Source organism: Schistocerca gregaria, chromosome 2 (assembly GCF_023897955.1).
Source record: "Schistocerca gregaria isolate iqSchGreg1 chromosome 2, iqSchGreg1.2, whole genome shotgun sequence".
NCBI lineage: Eukaryota > Metazoa > Arthropoda > Insecta > Orthoptera > Acrididae > Schistocerca > Schistocerca gregaria.
Genome location: NC_064921.1, coordinates 944,751,647 through 944,774,078, shown reverse-complemented (window position 1 = coordinate 944,774,078; position 22,432 = coordinate 944,751,647). Strand labels below are relative to the sequence as shown.

The 22,432-nt window shown below is 39.7% G+C and overlaps 1 protein-coding gene across 2 annotated transcripts in view; it reads right to left on the bottom strand.

Annotated features, from left to right (window-relative positions):
* LOC126335398 (regulatory-associated protein of mTOR) overlaps positions 1-22,432 on the bottom strand; it is a 275,566-nt gene that overhangs the window by 117,558 nt on the left and 135,576 nt on the right. For both annotated transcript variants that reach the window (XM_049998641.1, XM_049998642.1), the window contains exons 12-13: positions 10,942-11,199; positions 3,543-3,686 (exon numbers count right to left, since the gene is read on the bottom strand). In XM_049998641.1, coding sequence (XP_049854598.1) covers positions 3,543-3,686; positions 10,942-11,199 — 402 coding nt within the window. The remainder of the gene's footprint in view (positions 1-3,542; positions 3,687-10,941; positions 11,200-22,432) is intronic.

Sequence of the window (22,432 nt, the reverse complement as noted above, 5' to 3'; positions counted from 1 at the left end):
TCCCTTGCCTTGTCTAGGTCAGCTTGAAGAGCTGCAATTTTCCCTTCCTGTTCCAGTATTTTCCTATCTCTACTGCATATACTACAATACCACTGGTGAGCCTCATTTATGTCCCCATTTCCCACGCTACTACATTTGCCCCAATGAAAGAAGCTACAACACCCATCCCTCCATACCCCGGAACTAACGATCCTACGGCATGTCACACACTTCTCACTCATGACAAAAACAGAAATCGTATAAACTGATTTGAGTACTGACTAATACATAAACAAAGGACTCTAGAAACTATTCAGGCAGATATAAATAAGTTGAAAGAGTAATAAATAAAAAACACTGGTGATTACATGCAAGTTTAAGTCACTGAAAAGACCCTAGAAACTATTCAGGCAGATATAAATAAGCTGAAAGAGTAATGAATAAAAAACACTGGTGATTACATGTAAGTGTAAGTCACTGTTTACTTACGATATGCGCGCATGAAATTAAGCCTGAAGTCTGTGCTATAGGCGTTAGAAGGAAAATAAACTTCTTACCCCGTTTAATCTTATTTAACACTTCACTAACACTTCCACTAATGTAACAACATTTATAATATATTTATATCAACTGGAAGCATTTACCTATAAGTTTAATTCACTGCTTACTTATGATTCGTGCACGTGAAATTAGGCCTAGGATTCGTGCTAGAGGCACGAGAAGAAAAATACGCTTCTTACACCGTTTAATCTTATTTTATACTTCACTAACACTTCCACTAATTTAACAACACTTATATTATATTTATAACACCAGTAGACGTTTAAAAATAGCTCAATAACAACGCTTTTTATAATTATTTAGTGCAGCAAATACTCGAAGAGTCCGCGTCTGTGCAGTGTTGCCAACCTGACTGTCCTCATGCTCCAACATTTTGGGCACTCGGGGATCGTCCTGACGAAGTGCCTCGCCCGGCAACATGTCTACTGGCGGGGAATGGACGGCGACATGGTAGGTTTCTGCTCCTCCTGTCAGCGTCAGCAGTCAGCAATGCCATGATGCCTGCTTCTGTGGCATCCGACTGCCGCCCCATGGTCCTGTCTCCAACTGAATTTTGCGAGTCCATTCCTGGGATCTTACTGACTGATTTTGATGGATGCCAGCAGTGGTTTTCCGTACATCACATGCATGTCCTCAACAACTACCTCTCACATTATTCAAGATCTCTCTCATATTTTCACCATCAAGGGTCTGCAGGAAGCGATTGTGACGACCACCAGCCTGCAGTTCACATCGGCAAAGTTTACTTCCTTTAGTGCTACATTGGGCATCCAGCTGCTCCAAATGGCGGCATTCTGTTCTGCATCCAATGGGTTGGCTGAAAGATTTGTCTGCAAATTTAAATTGCAGGTGTCCAAACTGTGTCAGCATCACTCCCAGGCAGCTGCCCTCAACCTCTTCCTGTCTACTTATCATTCCTCTGGTCTCAAGGGGTCCTCTCTGGTAGAGAAACTGCATGGCCCCCCTCATCAGACACCCTTGTCACTCCTGTTTCCTGCTTGCCCAAGTGCAGCTGCTCCAGTCTTGGTGCAGCTGCTTTTCTCTCCCAAGGATCCAGTCTGGGCATTGGTGTTTCCCAAGAGCTGCCCCCACTGAGTTCCTGCCCAGGTCTCCACACTTCTCGGCTGCACCATGGCAACTGTCGCGTTCAACGATGGTTCCCTCTGTAAGAAGCATTTTGACCAGCTATGGCACCGTTGCCGGCCAGGCCCTTCAGTCTGGGGTCTTGCTGGAGGCCAGGGGCTCATCGGAATTCCCTTTGCCTTTGCCACTGCCGCTGTCACAGCCACCACGGTTACAGTCGCTGCTACCACAGCTGCTAACGCCAGCTTTTGCAGGGTCCCTGTGGGCGGGTCCCTCGCCTATGGATGCTATGGATGTTGATGAGTGAGGCTCCCCTTGCCACCAGCACCTCCACCGCCACCCATGGTCTCGTTCCACCAGTGGAAACTGATACTGATGTCAAAATGTGCGTTCACCTCCCCCCTGGGAGGGGTGGTGGGGAGAACTGCTGCAGTCACCACAGGCACCTACTGCAGTGGCAAGTCTGCTGGCAGACCAGTGACGTGGGCTGTCGACTCCACTGTGAAGTCTGGCCGACGCAAGAGTGTTTACAAGCAAGAACCACAGCTGACAACAAACATATAGGTATGGTCAACGTCCAGCAGAGGGCATCAACCAGCAGCAGAGGAAGGGGGCGCGACTATCAATGAGATATTTTTTGGTGATCATGGGTGCAAACAGTCCTGGAAATATCCTTCTGCCCAGGGCTAGAACAGCTGGTGCCCGACCGTTCAGCAGGCGGTCTTTGACTCGTCAAGTGTGGATAGGATCGGCCAGTACAGAGGTGTGCCACCTTGACCATCCTCTCTTCCACAATGATTGTGAGACGTCACTTCCGTCGTGTTAGGCTATCTTCCACATGGAACAGTTATATGGGTATAGAGTTGAAGGGAACTCTGATTATATGAATTAGTTGTTATTTGCTTGATCTGCAGAAGGGATCATTATTGTTTTGTTGGTTCTGAAGAGTGTGTTTCTGTTGGTGGTTTATTATAGTTTCCTTAGTAAAAAAGTTGTTAAAACGAGTTGGTTCTTGCTCTGTAGATTTAGCACACAAGCTGACTATTGGTGAGCTTTCAGAAATGTGTGAGCAAGTGCAAAACATTCAACAACTTGAGTCTTCATACCTAGTTCAATCAGAAGATTAAATGACAGTTGCAAACATAAAATAAGACCTCAGTTCAATTGAAAAATGGTCACAAATTTAACAAACAATAGATTTCAACAAAATGCACATTTTTCTTACAAAATGAGGAATAAAAAATTCATTAGTGTGCTAAGAGGAAATATTACATAAGAAGGACGGGGAAAAAAACCTGACTCATCAAACGAATTGTTAGATTTCATTAAGTCTTCTACATTACAATAACTTATGATGCAATGCATCATACTGAACTGCAATATAATTTGTTGTATTGCATAACATTTTATTAAATAGTTTTCTTCTACATCACATTGTTTTCTTTAGTCTCTGGTCCCAGTTTAACATAATTTGAATTTATATGCAAAACTGGAACACGATTTGAGTTCAACTTAAGGGTTATTGCTCAGTCCCATATATTGCATAAATCCGGGGTATTAATGTACAACCAAATTGCTAGGTGGAGAAAGGAGGAGAAAAATATTGGCTGCAGCCTTGTTGAAGAAATCCACCTGGCATTCATGTAGCAGCTGCTACTTATTAATTGTTTTGATTTATTGTAGTGACATCCATGTGATTGCATGTAGGTGCATGGAGCATCCTCCATGAGAAGAATTGAGAATGGGAAGTAATGTGCACAGTAACACCTTTCTCAGTTCTTCTATACACTTTTTGGCAGTAAATTAAAAAATAATATATGACATTTAGTTTATTTTAATTGAGTGTAGATGTTAAATCTAAATACATAGATTGCTGAAATTCAATTACTGCATGGATAAAACTGAATTATTCTGCATACCTTGCGAACAAGAGGACTCATATCATATGATACAGTATTAAGTAGCGTCATGGCAATGGTGTGATCGATATTGTTGGCATGCTCACTTCTTTCGGTGACAGAGTTGATGAAAGTTCCCAATGCATAAACAGCTGCTGCTCTAACCTGAAAGTTCGGAACATAAAAATGTACAATTATATTAGCAAGTTCACAGGGAGACAAACAGTAATTTCAATGAGTAGAAGATGACATTTTAAGAAAATATGTTACTAATTCTACCATGAAGGGAGTGAGAAGTAATGAACAAACATATCGAGTACTTCACTATTTTCGGCTTTTGATGTAAGCAAATCTTTGTTATGTCTGTGAGACCATTACAGTTGATTAGCCTTTTTTTCTGGAATAAAAGGATGATTGGCAAAATATGACTTCTGTTATAACAGAATTCACGCAAAACTCTGAGGATTGGAAAAGAATCACAGTATATTGGTTTAATCGGATCAAAAAGTGAAGCAGCAACAAAGGAATAAGGAGGAGAGTATTGTCTAACACTAAGAAAAAGCTCATAAAAGGGTGAGGCAGAACAGAAAGAGACACAAAAACAAGAGAAATGATGGTAAATATCATAAAAAGTATGGAAGATGTAATGGAGTCTGACTGTAAAAAAGTTAAACCATTAACAAACAACCAAAGGAATAAGAGTAATCAATCATCATATACAAGGGGCAGCTAAAAAGTTTACACTTGGAAAAACAAAAAAACAAAATTACCAAAGGCGCCAAACAGTTAATTATTATAATTATATGACCGTGTGCTTAATAGATGTAATGCTATCGGTTTTCCTTCTGTGGCTTCGGTGGTATTTCAACCGAGTGCGGCTGTCCTGAGACAGAATAGTTAATGATTGAAAGTTTATCTATTATTAAAGACCATACAGGTTGCGATGTACAAACTGTAATGTATTTTCTATAAACACACAAATTCTGAGGCAGTTGCTACCTTTGCCTTGCACATCTAATTACTGTTATATCTTTTATTGGTTGCAGATTTTAAGTACTTCATCACAACAATCCTCACTGCAATCAATGGTTGTTGCTGGCTGACACGGTTGACGCGAAACACATTATTTGGCCCTTGTCACTTTTGGTTTCATATCTCTCGTGAATCAGTATTGATGAGGGCCCACCCCATTACGATCAGTGGGACACGCTCATTTGTCATACTCCAGTGAATTTACCGTATACTACTCACTTGACCACCATTCTTACCTGTCTCTCCAGTACCACTCCTCACTCGACACTCATCTCATTGCCTCCTGCAGTGCTCGACAATCAACTCCTGTCTGCTATCGACCTGGGTGTTGGAAAGTAATATCTATGTTCGTGGGGTCACAGATCCCTTACACAGTACATGCTGAGTTGGTGGAAGTGCATGGCAAGCACGCACCTTCATATGACACAGTTCTATAGTGATGCAGCTGCTTCCAGTGAAGTGTGAATGATAAAGAATAGAGGGGCAGACCGTCTCTCTGTGAAGAACCAGGAGCCAGAAGAGACGTGGAGGCCGTGGTGCTCGAAGACCAATGTATCACAGTCAGATAACACAGTGGATAACATGAAAATCAGTCATGGATCAGATTTCCACATCCTGCATGACATTTTGAACATTTCAAAGGTTGCTCACTGCTCATTTTTCACCACAAGTACTAACATTCATTAAAAAGCCCTCCAAACAAAGGCAGCAGACAAATGTTGTGGCTGTGTCAGACAAATCTAGGTGACTTCTTTAGCTGTTTAATCACTATGGATGTGTGCTGTGCATATAACAAGGGCGCCAGGATAAAGGAGCATAGCAAGCAGAGGGAACAGGGGGAGTCATCACTGCCAATAAACGAGATGCTCAGTGTGTTTGAGACTGACATGGTGTAGTGCTAAAAGATTAGACTCAAAAGAGGCAAACCACCAGGTGAGCCTACTACCAAAATTCCCAGATGAGGCTTGAGAAGCTTGGGACAGTATCTGAGGCGGAGTTTTTGTTTCATGACAATGTTACAGCTCATTCTGTGTGGAACACAGTCATATATGCTGCTATCTTTTTGAAGATGTTCTTAACATACACTCCTGGAAATTGAAATAAGAACACCGTGAATTCATTGTCCCAGGAAGGGGAAACTTTATTGACACATTCCTGGGGTCAGATACATCACATGATCACACTGACAGAACCACAGGCACATAGACACAGGTAACAGAGCATGCACAATGTCGGCACTAGTACAGTGTATATCCACCTTTCGCAGCAATGCAGGCTGCTATTCTCCCATGGAGACGATCGTAGAGATGCTGGATGTAGTCCTGTGGAACGGCTTGCCATGCCATTTCCACCTGGCGCCTCAGTTGGACCAGCGTTCGTGCTAGACGTGCAGACCGCGTGAGACGACGCTTCATCCAGTCCCAAACTGTTCAATGGGGGACAGATCCGGAGATCTTGCTGGCCAGGGTAGTTGACTTACACCTTCTAGAGCACGTTGGGTGGCACGGGATACATGCGGACGTGCATTGTCCTGTTGGAACAGCAAGTTCCCTTGCCGGTCTAGGAATGGTAGAACGATGGGTTCGATGACGGTTTGGACGTACCGTGCACTATTCAGTGTCCCCTCGACGATCACCAGAGGTGTACGGCCAGTGTAGGAGATCGCTCCCCACACCATGATGCCGGGTGTTGGCCCTGTGTGCCTCGGTCTTATGCAGTCCTGATTGTGGCGCTCACCTGCACGGCGCCAAACACGCATACGACCATCATTGGCACCAAGGCAGAAGCGACTGTCATTGCTGAAGACGACACGTCTCCATTCGTCCCTCCATTCACGCCTGTCGCGACACCACTGGAGGCGGGCTGCACGATGTTGGGGCGTGAGCGGAAGACGGCCAGCTTCATGGAGACGGTTGCGAATGGTCCTCGCCGATACCTCAGGAGCAACAGTGTCCCTAATTTGCTGGGAAGTGGCGGTGCGGTCCCCTACGGCACTGCGTAGGATCCTACGGTCTTGGCGTGCATCCGTGCGTCGCTGCGGTCCGGTCCCAGGTCGATGGGCACGTGCCCCTTCCGCCGACCACTGGCGACAACATCGATGTACTGTGGAGACCTCACGCCCCACGTGTTGAGCAATTCGGCAGTACGTCCACCCGGCCTCCCGCATGCCCACTATACGCCCTCACTCAAAGTCCGTCAACTGCACATACGGTTCACGTCCACGCTGTCGCAGCATGCTACCAGTGTTAAAGACTGCGATGGAGCTCCGTATGCCACGGCAAACTGGCTGACACTGACGGCGGCGGTGCACAAATGCTGAGCAGCTAGCGCCATTCAACGGCCAACACCGCGGTTCCTGGTGTGTCCGCTGTGCCGTGCGTGTGATCATTGCTTGTACAGCCCTTTTGCAGTGTCCGGAGTAAGTATGGTGGGTCTGACACACCGGTGTCAATGTGTTCTTTTTTCCATTTCCAGGAGTGTATGTTCAAAATCTGTCAGCTGGTCTTGATTTTAACTTTTCTTATGTCGTTTTTGGTGATGAAGTCTTGAGGCCAATACTATGCCTATGTCAGATTTTGTTACATTGCTGTTTTCTGCTTGCAGTTTGTTCTTTAGAGATTTAAGTTTTGTTCATCACAATTATATTTGAATTTATCTTTTTCAATCTGTGTTGGTATGTTTTAATTTCTTCTTTTGTTAATTCTTTAGTTAGCTCTGCATTTACATTACTGCTGTCAGGTTTTCTTCTGTAGTATGAATATATTCAGATTGGATAGGAATGGTGTGTGTGAATGTGTTTGTTGTTATGAAGTTTTGTGTGGTGCAATTTGAGATTTACAAGTTTCTTATTATGCTTTAGTTACATTTTGTCTGTTGTATTGCGTATACATTTGACTTTTTCCATGATGGACATGAAAATAGCAGGATTATTTCATTTTTGTGCTATATGAAGTAAGTATCACCTTCAGATGGCACAAAAATTAATTTGATATAGAAAGTATGTGCAGCGTTATCCTTGTTAATGGAACAATACAACTAATTGAAGGAAACCTGAAGATACAAAACCAGCTAACTCACAAGCACACACACAAATAATAAAACTGTCACAGTTAATACTACAACAAAATTATTTTGAATACAATCACAAATACTAAATACAAGAAGGAGGTTTACCAAAGGGGTTCACCTATTTCAGGAACACTAGCCAACGTTTTCTTGAATCATATACAAAAATAACTGCTTGAAGACATAATAACAAAGAAAAGCTGCATCATTATTTATTGATGCAGATACATGAACAACATAATATGCATGACAGATGAACCACATAATAAGATACAATAACTACGAAGAGACATAAATACGATGCAAAAGGACATGAAGTTTACAACATAAGAAAAGCAAGAAAATAAACTCAACATTCTAAACATAACCCTAAGAAACAACAACCACAACCACGCATCAGACATAAACAGAAAACCCACAAGTGACACTATCTTAAATCTACCTTGAACCACCTGCAATATCAGAAACAGGCCACAATAAAAAACATGTTAAACAGACTGAACAGAGTCCCCCAAAACAATTCTGATTACCAAAAGGAAGTGGCCATTATACAACAAATAGCTTTAAAAAAATGGACACAGTAAACACTGGTAGAACACTAAACAGAAAAAAATACGCAAATAATGAAAAAACTAATCAAACGACATCAACACATACAACTTGCATACCAACAAAAAATGGCATACAATGGCCTACCACACCAAATTCACACATAAAATAGGTAACATAATCAAAAGAGGCATAACCATTGCTTACAAAACAAAAAACTCAATACAAAAACACATACCAAAACTGAAATCGAAACCAGACAGATATCAGCAATCTGGTGTCTATCAGCTCTGTTGCGGTGACTGTGAAAAAATATACATTGAGATAACTGGTAGAACATTTGCCTCACGATATAAAGAACACATCAGAGCACTGAAATATGGTATAAACCATTCATCAGCATTAGAAGATCATCTAAACAGGAATACCACAGACTGGACACTATTGATGAAGATATGATCATTATAAGAGTCAGTAAAGACAGAAACCTCCTATCTTTCCACAAAAATTTCTATATACACAGAGCATCAACACAAAATAAACAGTTGCACAATGACCAAATAAAGATTGGAAATCAGACACTACATAAAATAACTGAAAAAATCACATGAAAAAGAACAGGGCCTTTTCCATCCTTCACCCCCCCCCCCCACCCCCCCAAATCACCCCACTCCCCAATTCACTTTTCAGCACACTACTACTATACACTTATGTCCACTCATCTTTTCTTCTTCCTCCCCCAACAAATCCTTCACTAGTCTTATACAGTAAATAAATATACAGAAACATAGCTAAACAGAATAACACACATAAAATGAACTATAGGGAAAGAAAGAAAAATATACAGATAAAAAAAGTTAGTGGCAATGCTGGCAACACTACTAACACAAAACATACTTAGGAGCATACAAGTAAACAGTGAACAATGGCGTATGAAATTGTGCTTTGTTAAATGTAAAAAAATAAATTTTTTTTTAAATGCATAGGTTTCACAAAGCAGTGTAAAATTAGACCACTATTATTGGTACCTAATGCATAAAGAAACCAAAGACGTGTTAGCAGATGACATTTCCTGATTTAAGTAAAAAACCAAGCAAAAATTTCTGTAAGTGAAAAAGCAAAAATTTGTTAATGAACTTTTTTTTATCTAGAAAATACATCAAATTGTACATATATTTAATTACAGACTACTAATGATGCTTTACTTAACTAAAGCAAAATGCAACTGGTGAGAAAAACATGCATTTTATTGCAGTTGTAACAATGGAACAAAAAATATCCTCACAAAGTGTAAAGCACCTACAGACAATATGGCCACACAAGTGAAGAATTTCATGGTCTCAGCTTAATTTTCTCATGGTGATACTCAATACTTGTGTGTGTGATATATATCAATGGACCACCCAGAAAGAAACTTCCACATGGGAAAAATATATTAAAAACAAAGATTCCAAGACTTTCCAAGGGGGAAAGCGCCGGTATACAGGCACAATAAAATAACACACAAACACACACACACACAAAATTTCGAGCTTTCGCAACCGGCGGCTGCTTCGTCAGGAAAGAGGTAAGGAAAAGGAAAGATGAAAGGATGTGGGTTTTAAGGGAGAGGGTAAGGAGTCATTCCAATCCCGGGAGCGGAAAGACTTACCTTAGGGGGAAAAAAGGACAGCTGTACACTCGCACACAAACACATATCCATCCGCAAATACACAGACACAAGCAGACATTTGTAAAGGCCTTTACGAAGCCAATACCGTGCGCACTGGGCGAATGTTACATGATAACACGTACTTATACGTTTGTGGCTATTACAGCACCTCCTATCAAAAAGCGAAAAAAGTAGTCCAACTAAAACATTCATATTTCTTTATGCACTACACAAATATGTAATAAAAATGGGGTTTCCTATTTTTTTTAAATGCAGTTGATATCTGTCTGACCTATGGCAGCGCCATCTAGTGGGCCAACCATAGTGCCATCTGGTTTCTTCTCCCTTCAAGCTAGACAAGTTTCATTTCTTTGTAGTTTTTTCCTTTGATGCTTATTTCGTGAGATGTTTGACCCGGTCACTATCAATGGACCACCCTGTGTGTGTGTGTGTGTGTGTGTGTGTGTGTGTGTGTGTGTGTGTGTGTGAGAGAGAGAGAGAGAGAGAGAGAGAGAGAGAGAGAGAGAGAGAGAGAGCGCACTTTGTGTTCAGTGTTCTTCCTCAGAATCTTTTTACCTACTTCATCATCATTTATGTACTTTGCATTCTACCTCCACCTGTTACTTAAGTAAATATACTAAGCCTGTACTTGCCTATCGTTATTTGGTTTGAAGTTTCACTATTACATGGCTTGATATAATTACTGAATACTGTTATACTGGGAATCAATATAATTTCGAATGGACAAAACTAGATAAATCTTTTTCTGTACCTACTGACAAACTGTGAAAAGATACAAGCCGAAAACAATCAACAAACGAAACAAATTATACGGCAGTGCTTCTATTTGGTTTTAAGCTGGTGTAATTAAAATTCGGTCATCACATCAGAATATTTATGCAAAATTTAGTTTGAAGAAATTTATATTGTTACAAGTGGGAATAAATATCAGTAGTCTGACTCTGATATTAGTTTTCTGTCAAAGTAATGTACCTACAGAACTGAGGAAATGTGTATAAGTGGTTTAAAAATGTGGTTTTGATAATTCATCAAGCATAAAACTTCAAACTTCTATAAATAGCTATAATGCAATGTATTACACTGCTCCTTTTAGCTTGTTACCTCAGGTACAGGATCCTGCAGAAGTGTGTTCAGTTTTTCAGGAGCAATGTCACGCACTCCACACCATCTTGCTTTCTCATATTTGTGCCACAGACGTCCCAAACAGATTGCAAGCCACTGTCGTAGCAAGGCACTGGCATCTCCAAGCTGCTCCAGGCATATGGACACCAGACTGCCCTGAAGAGCAGCCTCCTGGCCAGGAGGGTAGTCTTTCACCATGCTTGCAAGAACAAATGCAGCAAGAGTGCGATCTTCACCCTGAGAAAAAGAGCATGCCTACAGTAAAATATCAGCACACATAGTAGTTATAATGTGCACTAAACCTGTTTCATATAATAATCATTCTGAAAGTTTCAAAATGTGATGCAAATTCTGATTTTTCCAAAATTTTAACTTCAGTTCTTTTCATGGTACTCTGCTTCAGGTTGTATGAATAAATGCATGTTTTTAAAAAATTTAGAGAAGCCTCCATAACATGATTCCTTGAAAAAAAATACTCAACATAATAATGATACACTGAGTTGCAGGCAGGCACAATCAGAAGACTATTACAATTTAGCTTCCAGCCAAATCCAGTCCAATCTGCTGGAGATGGCAATTTTGAGTGCATAAGACGTGCTTGCTTGTGTGAAAGATGTGTGTGTGGTTTTCTAAAGGAGGCAAGCTAAATTGTAATGGTCTTTTCACTGTGCCTGTCTACAACTCACTGTTTCATCTGTATGGCATGTAGTCTTTCTTATATTGCTCAGTTTTCAAACAGATTGTTTAGGAACACTGCACACACTGACCATCATTTCCATGAAATCCAAATTATGTACATGGGTGGTTTCATTCAAACTGTTCTTTCTTATTGAGAATGGAAGGGAAAAAAGAGGAAGAAAAACATGACATGTCATATCAGGTGCTTGAAGCATATGAGATTACTTCTGTGGGGACAATGGGAGACAAAGATGTCTCATGATTTTATAGTTTTCTCACATGAATTTCCAAGGCTGAATCAATGCTTCGATTCTCAATAGCTGTCAGTACAGATATTATTGAAATAGAGGGAAAAAAAACTCTCACATAATGGTATATTATACTCATTGATTAGTTCCATAGTATTGTTCATCACTACAAAATGGTCGTTTTATTATCCCATTGGCTGATTTGTGAATTGACAAGGGAGCCGATACAACTGTAGATTTATTTATTTATTTATTTATTTATTTTTTAAATATGTATGTTAATTGTGGGTTTGCTCCAGCGCAGTTCCAGAACAGCTGGAGGAATTTTAACCAGACTGTTTGAGCATGGATCCAGAGCACCTGGAGAATATTTAACCACACTTGATACACATACGATTTACTGTCACGAAAAAAATACTGTGGGTGTGAGAAACCCTGGCGCAAACAGAAGCAGAGGGTGAGTGTCGCAGTAGGCGATACATAAAAGCGAGCATAAACCTACACTGCTTGCATAACAAAATAGTTTACATTACTTTTTATCTTCAGTTTCTTTTTTGCTCACTATCTAAACAAGTAGTCTGCAGTACTATTATCTTTAATAATCATCATCATCATCATCATCATCTTCATCTTCATCCGTATGTTCACTGCCATTTCTTTCTTCCAAGCACTCCTTCCATATGATGTCATCTTCTGAACCATCCGTGTCATTGAATATGCACCACTTTCTGTATCCTTTCATTAAGGATTCAGTTGAGATTCTACCCCTGGCAGTAAGGATCCACTGGCCCAGCATAGATATTGAGGGTTTTTTCAACTTTATCCCTGGAGTCAGAGCATGATCTCCTCAAAGAAGTTACTCACTGTAAAGCTATAGCAGGAGAGCCTTACAAGGTCTATTCATAACAACATCCATTACTTGAAGTAGTGAACAAAAATGCACTAAGCTTCCATATTTAAGACCTGCTGTAACATGAATGGTGCACACAGCTGGCATTACACATGTGCTGCTTGAGCATATGCACTTCTGTTCACTATCCATCATGAAAGCTAACCTCACCAGTATCAAATTGGCTGCCTTCACTCATTCTTAAGACCTTAATCCAATATGCCCATACCATCTCAGATGTCGATAACCAGCAAATGGAACTGGAACATCTGCAAACTTTTTCCCCTAAGAATGGATATTCATCTTAGCAATTACAGAGAGCACTACAAACAAATAAACAGCAAAACTAGGAAGAAGATGAGGCCTTTAGAATGACTGCTTATCTATCATATATTTGGAATGTTTCAGTGAAAATATGCAGAATATTAAGAAGACAAAGTGAAAGTTATCTTTCATTTGCCTTCCAATATGTTGGCATTTTTGAGATCTGTCAAAGATGACTTAGAGCTGCATAAGGTAGGCAATTGCAGGATTGCTTGTGAATCAGGAAAATCTTACGTACAGCAAACGATGTGCACTGTGTAGGACCACACTAGAACATCAGCTGCATACTTACCTCCTACGAGGTAGTAACATTTTATTTCTAGTGGGCATTTGATCAAATACAATGAAGGAAAAAAAAAAAGATTGTGGCCCATATGTCAAACTTCTGGATCTTCATCATCAATGAATCAGTGGAAATATGACTGTCTGAGTCCCTTACCAATAGAAATGGTGACTTCCTGTTGAATTCTGTATGGAATTCTGTCATAAAAAAACTATGTGCTCAGTGTAGCCGGGATCGTTCTACAATTTTACTATGCAAAGACAATCGATCTGATGTTGATAAAGCAAGCTTTTGCCAAGGTGCAGTTTTAAATACCAGAGCTCAATGCATTTTTGTCACTATTCATCTGAAGATGGCCAGCAGTTCTGCACCGAAATGACGTGAAAGGAAGTTGCATACATCCAGCTGTTCGCCTGATTTTATGAAATAACCTTCAATATATCTAGTGATGGGCCATTTGTCATTCATCCAATTTCTTGCCCTCTAAAGGCAAGTCCTGCAAACAGTTTTTCCTTTAGTATGGTTTTCCCACAAAGAATGGGAGCAAATTCCTTCACTCTGATGACACCCTCAGAATTACTGTTGTTAATGGCTTTTCATTGCCAGACATTCTTGTTGATAGTAATACTGTATTTGATGGCTTACCAAAATGAACAAGTACCACATTGGCATTGTTCTTAATGCTTACTAAAAAGCCATACCATTATCTTTGACTGATTATATAACACTGCTGCATAAGCACTTAGTTCTTTGCAAAACGTCTTGGGAAGTCAGTGACCTAGTGTGGTTCTGTGTCATAATGTAACCTTCTGTATACATTCTGGCGGTTTCAGGCGACTAGAGGAAGCAATGAACGGTCACAGGTTTTTTTTTATCCACGTGAATGTGACACAGGAACTGAACTGCAAGACTCTTGAAAATAGACACAAACTATGCATAGAAAGTCTATTAATGAAGTTTAAAGAACCAGCTTTAAATGACAACTCTTGGAATATACTACTACCCCTAAGTCTCACTCACGTAGAGATCATGAGAATAAGGTCAGAATAATTACCACACACACAGAAGCATTCAAACAATCATTCTTTCCATGCTTGATACGTGAATATGAATGGAAAGAAACCCTTATAACTAGCACAATGGGACATACTCTCTGCCATGCTCCTCAAAGTTGATTGTAGAGTGTAGATGCAGGTGCACAATGCTTTATCAAGTTGGTGACACTGTCCCCACCACAGCCTCCTCCTTACCCACACCCAGTCGCCACTCCCATCATGCACTGCTGTTGATGCTCGCAGTGGGGTTTCCATTGCCTGCGACTGTAGTTGTGTGTGTGAGGGTGTAAGTGTCAGTGTGCATGTGTGTCACCTATTTCTAATGACTGCCTTACTGGCCAAAAGCTTTATTTGTACCCGTCTTTTAGTTGTGTCTGTCTGTACTCAGCATCTATACTGAAAGTGGATGGTAACTGTTCTCTTGACACAAGCAAGAATGATAGCTGCAGTAGAGCAGTCTGGGAACTGAGTTGAAGCAGTGCACTAGCTGGTTCTGTTCATCCGTTTTGATAATGAGTTTTTAAAATGGTTGTTCACATTTAAGTTGGTTTAAGTTTTAGTGTGAACATGATCAGTAACACCATTTTTCTCAATCAATTCCGCCATTGTCTACTTCCCTAAATGATCAGCACTTACAGCCAATTACTAAATTCATGGAGAAAGGTGAACAAGAATTTGTTACATTATAACAGCCCAGATACATTACATAAGATGACCATGACAGGACATTGAATCCTGCAGCAATATTCAAATCTAGTCCAATGGCAATCATTAGTATATGGGGAGTGAATTTGGTATTTTCAGTGATGCCTCAACTTTTCAAGCGAAGTTTGATAGGAAAAGGAATATTAAACACTGAACAAATTAAGTTGATACTACTTTGTGTGTGTAGCATGGATACGAATAACAATGTCCGGTCAAACTGAGGACAGTGGCATAATCAACAGTGAGGACAGTGTTGATCGGGATGGTGTTGCCATGGATCACATGAATCAGAAACAAGTAACAGAATTCAAAGTACAAATGTAGTAACAGAAAATTCAAGTTTGGATGTAAGTGCCGAATCAAGTGAGGCCGCAACAGACAACAATTGGATTAGTGCTGCAGGAAGGGGGGATGCATTAATGCAGTTCTTACAAAAGAAATTTGCAGATTTAAATAAAATATTTGATGATCAGCAGCAAAATTTAAATAAAGAGCTTGACAATTTGGAGCAAATTTTAAAAGAAAATCTTGATGAGAATAACAAACAGCTAAATAATACTAAGAGGGATTTAAGTGCAGAGAACTCAAAACTGGGAGAGGATTTGAACAGAAAACTTTATGAACATACTCAAAAACTGGACAAAATATTGGACTAAGAGGTAGTAGATATTCGTTATGATGTGCATGAAATGTTCATAGATTTGAAACTCAAGATCATAGGACAGAAGAAAACTGGAAATTCTGATGACATTCAGGACAGTAAGCAATAAGACAAAGATAAAGAATCAGGAGTGGCTTAAGTTTATTCTCAAGTAATCTTACAGCAACAAGAAATTTATCAGTCTACTGAACTGAGTGCAGTAAGTCATGATGCCATAGCTGAAATGCAAAGATCATGTAAATATACTATGGACAGTTTTAAGTTTTGTATTCCTGAAATCCAAGTGACAGAGATAAGATTGGCTTTTGTGCACTAGACAGCACAACTGTTCTGCACAGAATATGTTTTGACATCTACACAGTTCAAAACAGTTAATAATTATCTAAGGATTGGCAGAACAATGTACATAATTTATTAATCCGTGGCGAGTATGCAAAGAATCATCATCAGAACCTCACTGCAGATAAGACAAATATTTAAAATGGAACAGCGACTGAAAAAAAAACAAGAAACTTGTATGCTCACTTTATGAAGAAGGAAAAAAAGAGAGAGAAAAAATGACTGGAAAGGGAAGAGAAAGAAATTTTATATTTACTTTTGAATGATAATAAGTGGTGATGACGTTCAAAATCTTGACTTTTATAGGAGTTTGTTGATCTTTTTGTAGAGAAATGTGAGTATTTATATTTAATTCATTGCATTTTTAAAAAAATAATATATGTGTGTGTGACTGTTAATTTTGCAATTCAACAGCACAAGTTTTGTTTTAGAGTGATTCTGTGATGTGTTTTCTTTCTGTGTGCTGTGTTCAGGTTCTGGCTGGTGATGCTGTGTCATCGTTATGTCAGACTATGCAATCAGGTGAATCATGGGAGGTGAACAATGTCACGGCACATGATGTCAGCAGTTCATGGGCTTTCCAAGGAGTTGAATGCCAAGACATGCACCCTATGGCCATGGCCACTGCTGCATGCAGCTAGCTGTGAAGCAGTTGTTCCTCATCCCCCCCCCCCCCCCCCCCCCCCACAAACAGGCAAACTGGTAGGCATTTCCTTGTCAACGCTGCCACATGCAATGGAGTGGCAATGTGAATCTTTGAGTAAACATGACATGGTGAGTTTTACAAAAAGCAGTGGATCCTTGAGTGCAGTGAAAGTGTGTAACAGAAATGTGTAATGCAAAATGTGGATATTTTGCTGTATCAAATGTTAAGGTATGTATTCATGTAATTGGATCTGTGCACTGCATGCTACTAATCTTTTATTGCCTCCTCCTATTCTTCTCTTTTCCATCTCTTATTTTATTAATTATTTATGTTAGTGTAGTTGTTTGAAAAGTTTATCTTTTGATGCATACTTGTATATGATTATGTCAACACTTGGTACTGTTATAAGATTATGACAAAGCTAGCTAATTTTAATGAGGGTACTTTCATGAATAATGGACAAAAGATAGTGTGATGTGCTGTCAGACTCTTCTATGGGAAAACATTTTAACTGCAGTTAGTAAATTGTCTGACATATTTGCCAAGGCCACTAATTACTTTTCTTGCCAATTGAAAAATACATTCTTAGTATTTAAAAAAAAGTGCACTGTACATGCGCCTTTTAAATGAGTAACGCTTACTGCCATTTGACACAGGCCCCTATGGTGGATAATTTTATTTCCGTCTTTCTTTACCAACATTTTCATGGTCATTATATAAAGAATTTGTTGTTAGTGTGACAGTCACTAAAACTCTGAATGTACTTTTGTGTGGTTACAACTGATCTAAAGAGAATATTTTCAGAGTTTGTCAATTTGTGCATATTCTTGTTCTGTTATGTCTTTCCTATCTACCAGGGCCCTTCTTGAGTGACGAATTTCACGCTGAAGCTTTATGTTGCCATAAATTTCCAGGCAAAAATAATAATAATTATAATTATAATAATAATTATTATTATTATTATCATTATTATTCAATCTTGTGTGGAGCAAGCTCCAAGTTACAACTATGGTTATGAACAGTAGAACCTTGGATGATCTGCAAAACAAGACAGAAAAATCTCAAGGAAGTGAAAGACAAGAAAATAAAATTTAAACCGAAATTAGACAAATGACACACAATGAAAAGGGTATTTACAGATGAGGAAAGAAAGGAAAGATCAGAACGAATGAAAAGATACTGGGCAGTTAAGAAAGAACAAAACATGCGCTTACTGAAGAAGGCCAGGAAATGATTGGCTAAAGTGGTCCAATGAGGCCATAAAAGCAAATAATAATAATAATACTGTTTTGACATCTGAGGATGTGTGAGGGTATGATACCATCACACAGCAAGATCAGTTGACATCAGTTATTAACTTAAATGTCAGTGTTATCACTCCACCACACCACAGAGTGTGTATTATATAGTTAACTCTGGTTTAGTCAAGGTCGTAGGTACAAAATAACCTGTGATTGCAGACAATGCTTTTCAGGGGACAGTAACTGTTCTCACTTCAAACAAGAATACATGTTGTAGTTGCAGCAGAGCAGTCTGTGAGTTGAGTCAAAGAAGTGCACTAGAGGACACATTTAGGCTATTGAGTACTTAAAACGGTTATTCATGTGGCTGTAGGTTACCATGTAAGTTTCACTGTCAATGCTACTGCTAAGATAAGATGGCATGTGAAATGTAGCTTAGCTCTGTGTAATTAAAAGTGTTTATAATTCTTGAGTATCCATAATTGAGAACAATCGATTCCATCTTTGTCTGCTTCCCTCAATGATAAACAGTTGCAGTCAGTTAATTATTAAATTCAAGGAGAAAGGTAAACAAGAATTATCATAATATAACAGCCCAGAGAAGTTATAAGGTCATTACAGAATGGGAGCATCCCAAGTGGCCAATGGACACTCACAACAATAAGGGCCCATGCTGAAGCGGGTCAAACATACGGGCCTACCAATGTTACAAGCTGCCATTGTGAAACAGAAAGCTTTGTGGTATATAATGATAGTAATACTAATTATGGTGATAGAATGTGTGCAAGTAGTAGTAGTAGTAGTAGTAGTAGTAGTAGTAGTAGTGAAGAGGAACACAAAAGGACACATGAGGATCCATCGCTTTTACACAACTGTTTGTAAGAAGGAGAAGGATCATTTTCTGAAACTATCACATCTTCTTTGAACTTGGAGAGGAGCAGCAAGAAAAAAGGGTTATCAACTTGTAATAAAGAGGAACTAAGTGTGTGTGCAAAGCTAAAGGGATCAGAAGAAGATATAAATCCAAAATTAAGTCATAATGGCAGGACTTAATGATATTCAGTGGGACTTAATAATGATATCAGAAATGAATATCTCTTGTGAAAACTGGTATCCACAGCAAAGAAGAGAAAGCCCTTTTGAACAATTGCAGTGAAAATAGTACAGTTGTTGAGAGTGTTTTTAATTACACAAAAAACATAATGATTGAATGGCTATGCCAGTAATGGGATTCAAAATAGTAAGCCCTATGGGTAAATTAAGTAAAGCTGTTAAACAACAAATAATTTTGGAATCTGAAATTGGGGGCATAAGTTCAGGATACAACCTTTTGTGGCACCTGGTCTGAGTGTAGATATCAGTTTGGGTACAAACTGATTAACAAAGCTTAAATCAGAGATTAAATGAGGTGACAGTGTTGTTAATTTTGATGTAGAAATGTTAAAAGTGAATGCACTTTCTGCAGTGTTTTGAAAGTATACATACTTTTTCACGGATAGGTATTGTTACTAATATATTATTGGCCTATCTGCGTTGGATATTAGTGTGCTAGTGTTTATACAAGTATTAGACCTAGTCTTAGGAGCAGAGATGAATTTCAAATCAACAATATATGTGGGTCACCTGTTGGTTACCGCCAAATCTTGGAAAGAACATGGTAACCTGTTGAACAAGGTAGTTCAAGCTTTAAGAAAAGGGGGTTATGGCCCTTAGGCTTAAAAAGAGCAAATTAGTTAGAAAAGACATATATTTTTTTAGGCAGACTCCTATCTGCTACTGGCATTAAAGTTAACCTTGAAAAAATAAAAGCAATTAAGGAATGCCCAACTCCAAAAAATCAGATGAAACTGAATTCCATTCTAGGTTTCTGCAATTTGGTGGAAGAGGAGCTGAAATACGCATACATGTGACTCAGATTATCGGTAGATACTAAAGCATTTCTGAGAAAACAGCCTTTACAGTTTTCAAAGTAACTTAGAAGCCTTTTTGTGAATGACAACTTCAGCCCAATTGGTGACACAGTGTCTACCATCGTAGCATCTTACTTTTGAATTCCATGTTCAAAACCAGATTATTGTTTTCATTTATTTTATTTTACCTTTTTCACTTATCAGCTCATGCCTGTAGAACATTACAACACAGACATTTCTTATCACATTAGAGGATATGAAGTGATACATTAATTGCAAAATTAGAATTAGGTTTCACAATAAGTGAGATACGTTTATTATATAATACATGTGTGTATGGTATTTTCAGGGGTTACAACCTTTTTACGTTCTCATATTCTTATATTTCATTTTTATATCGATTCTTAATTCTTATAGTTTATTCTTATGATCCTTCTTCAGGAAGATTTGGTGTATTCCCTTGGATGATACTGATTGTAAGAACAATCGAAATACAGAAATGCCAAACACCATTGCCATCTCATGAAGGGAGGTTTTCCATAGCAACATTTCTCCATATGAATCTCTCTCCAGAAAGAAATGTTGTTAACACTGCTGAAGATTTCACGCAATGACAATTATTTTGTGGCAAACCATGCATAATGGACCACTCTTCCAAAAACTGGCACTTGCAACTGATTATGAATCAAGACTTACCAAGCGGGAAAGCGCCGGCAGACAGGCACAATGAACAAAACACACAAACACACACACAGAATTACTAGCTTTCGCAACCGATGAAAATATGTCTGCTTGTGTCTGTGTATGTGCAGATGGATGTGTGTGTGTGTGTGTGTGTGTGTGTGTGTGTGTGTGTGTGTGTGTGTGTGTGTGTGCGCGCGAGTGTACACCTGTCTTTTTTTTTCCCCTAAGGGAAGTCTTTCCGCTCCCGGGATTGGAATGACTCCTTACCCTCTCCCTTAAAACCCATATCCTTTCGTCTTTCCCTCTCCTTCCTGAAGAAGCAACCATCGGTTGCGAAAGCTAGTAATTCTGTGTGTGTGTTTGTGTGTTTTGTTCATTGTGCCTGTCTGCCAGCGCTTTCCCGCGTGGTAAGTCTTGGAATCTTTGTTTTTAATATATTTTTCCCATGTGGAAGTTTCTTTCTATTTTATTTGATTATGAATCAAGATACACTTACATAAATTTCAGTGAAAACAACTCCAAATAACTTTTCCATTCACTTTTTTTTTTTTCAATTCATTCACCAGACATATAATTAGTAGACAAGGAGGAGCAATGTCATTTAAACATACAGTGGGAAACATCTGTGTAGTAGTCTTCTATGGACATGGGTAGTGTGCTGTTCACCCAGGTTTAATTTCGCATAATTCCAACGGATTTGGAATCCCTCTGGCTGCAAGAGCACATGGAGCATTACTGTTGCCGTTATAGGGCTGGTCGGAGGAGAAAGTAGTTAAGGGCTGTGGTGACCTGGAGAAAAGGGGAGTGTGACATGGACGGCAAGGAGCACAAGCGATGTGGCGTGTTGTTGGGGCCAAGCGTCAGCCGTGGCCCGTTGGCAGGAGTGCCTTCGCTCACTACAGGTTTGGCGGGGCCACATGTTGCTCGCAGCTGTGAACATTGTTTGTTAAAAGCTACATTGGCAGGATGCACGGTATTTGGCATGTTCTCTGCTACTAAAGTTACAAGAAGTTTGTGTCGATTGTGGTGTCGGGTAGGAGTATGGTCTGACCTTTGCAAGTACTGGACGTGGTGGCGTCTGCTGGATGATACTCGTTGATTTTCGACTATGAGTAATCTACATTACATCCTTCTCTCAGCTCTCTCTGAGCAAGCATTTGTCAGTGGGCACTGAATTTTACGAGAAATCGCAGCGAGTATCTGATTAGTGTGCATGTCGCTTGGTGTATCCTGTATCCTGGTTGCCCGTAGTTATATATATTAAAAACAAAGATTCCAAGACTTACCAAGCGGGAAAGCGCCATCATACAGGCACAATGAACAAAACACACAAACACACACACAGAATTACTAGCTTTCGCAGCCGATGGTTGCTTCTTCAGGAATGAGGGAAGGAGGGGGAAAGACTAAAGGATGTGGGTTTTAAGGGAGAGGGTAAGGAGTCATTCCAATCCCGGGAGCGGAAAGACTTCACTTAGGGGGAAAAAAGGACAGGTGTACACTCGTGCGCACACACACACATATCCATCCACACATACACATATATTTTCCAAGACTTACCAAGCGGGAAAGCGCCGGCAGACAGGCGCAATGAACAAAACACACACACAGAATTACTAGCTTTCGCAACCGATGGTTGCTTCTTCAGGAAGGAGAGGGAAAGACGAAAGGATGTGGGTTGTCCTTCCTGAATAAGCAACCATCGGTTGCGAAAGCAAGTAATTCTGTGTGTGCGTGTGTGTGTGTGTGTGTGTGTGTGTGTGTGTGTGTGTGTTTTGTTCATTGTGCCTGACTGCTGGCGCTTTCC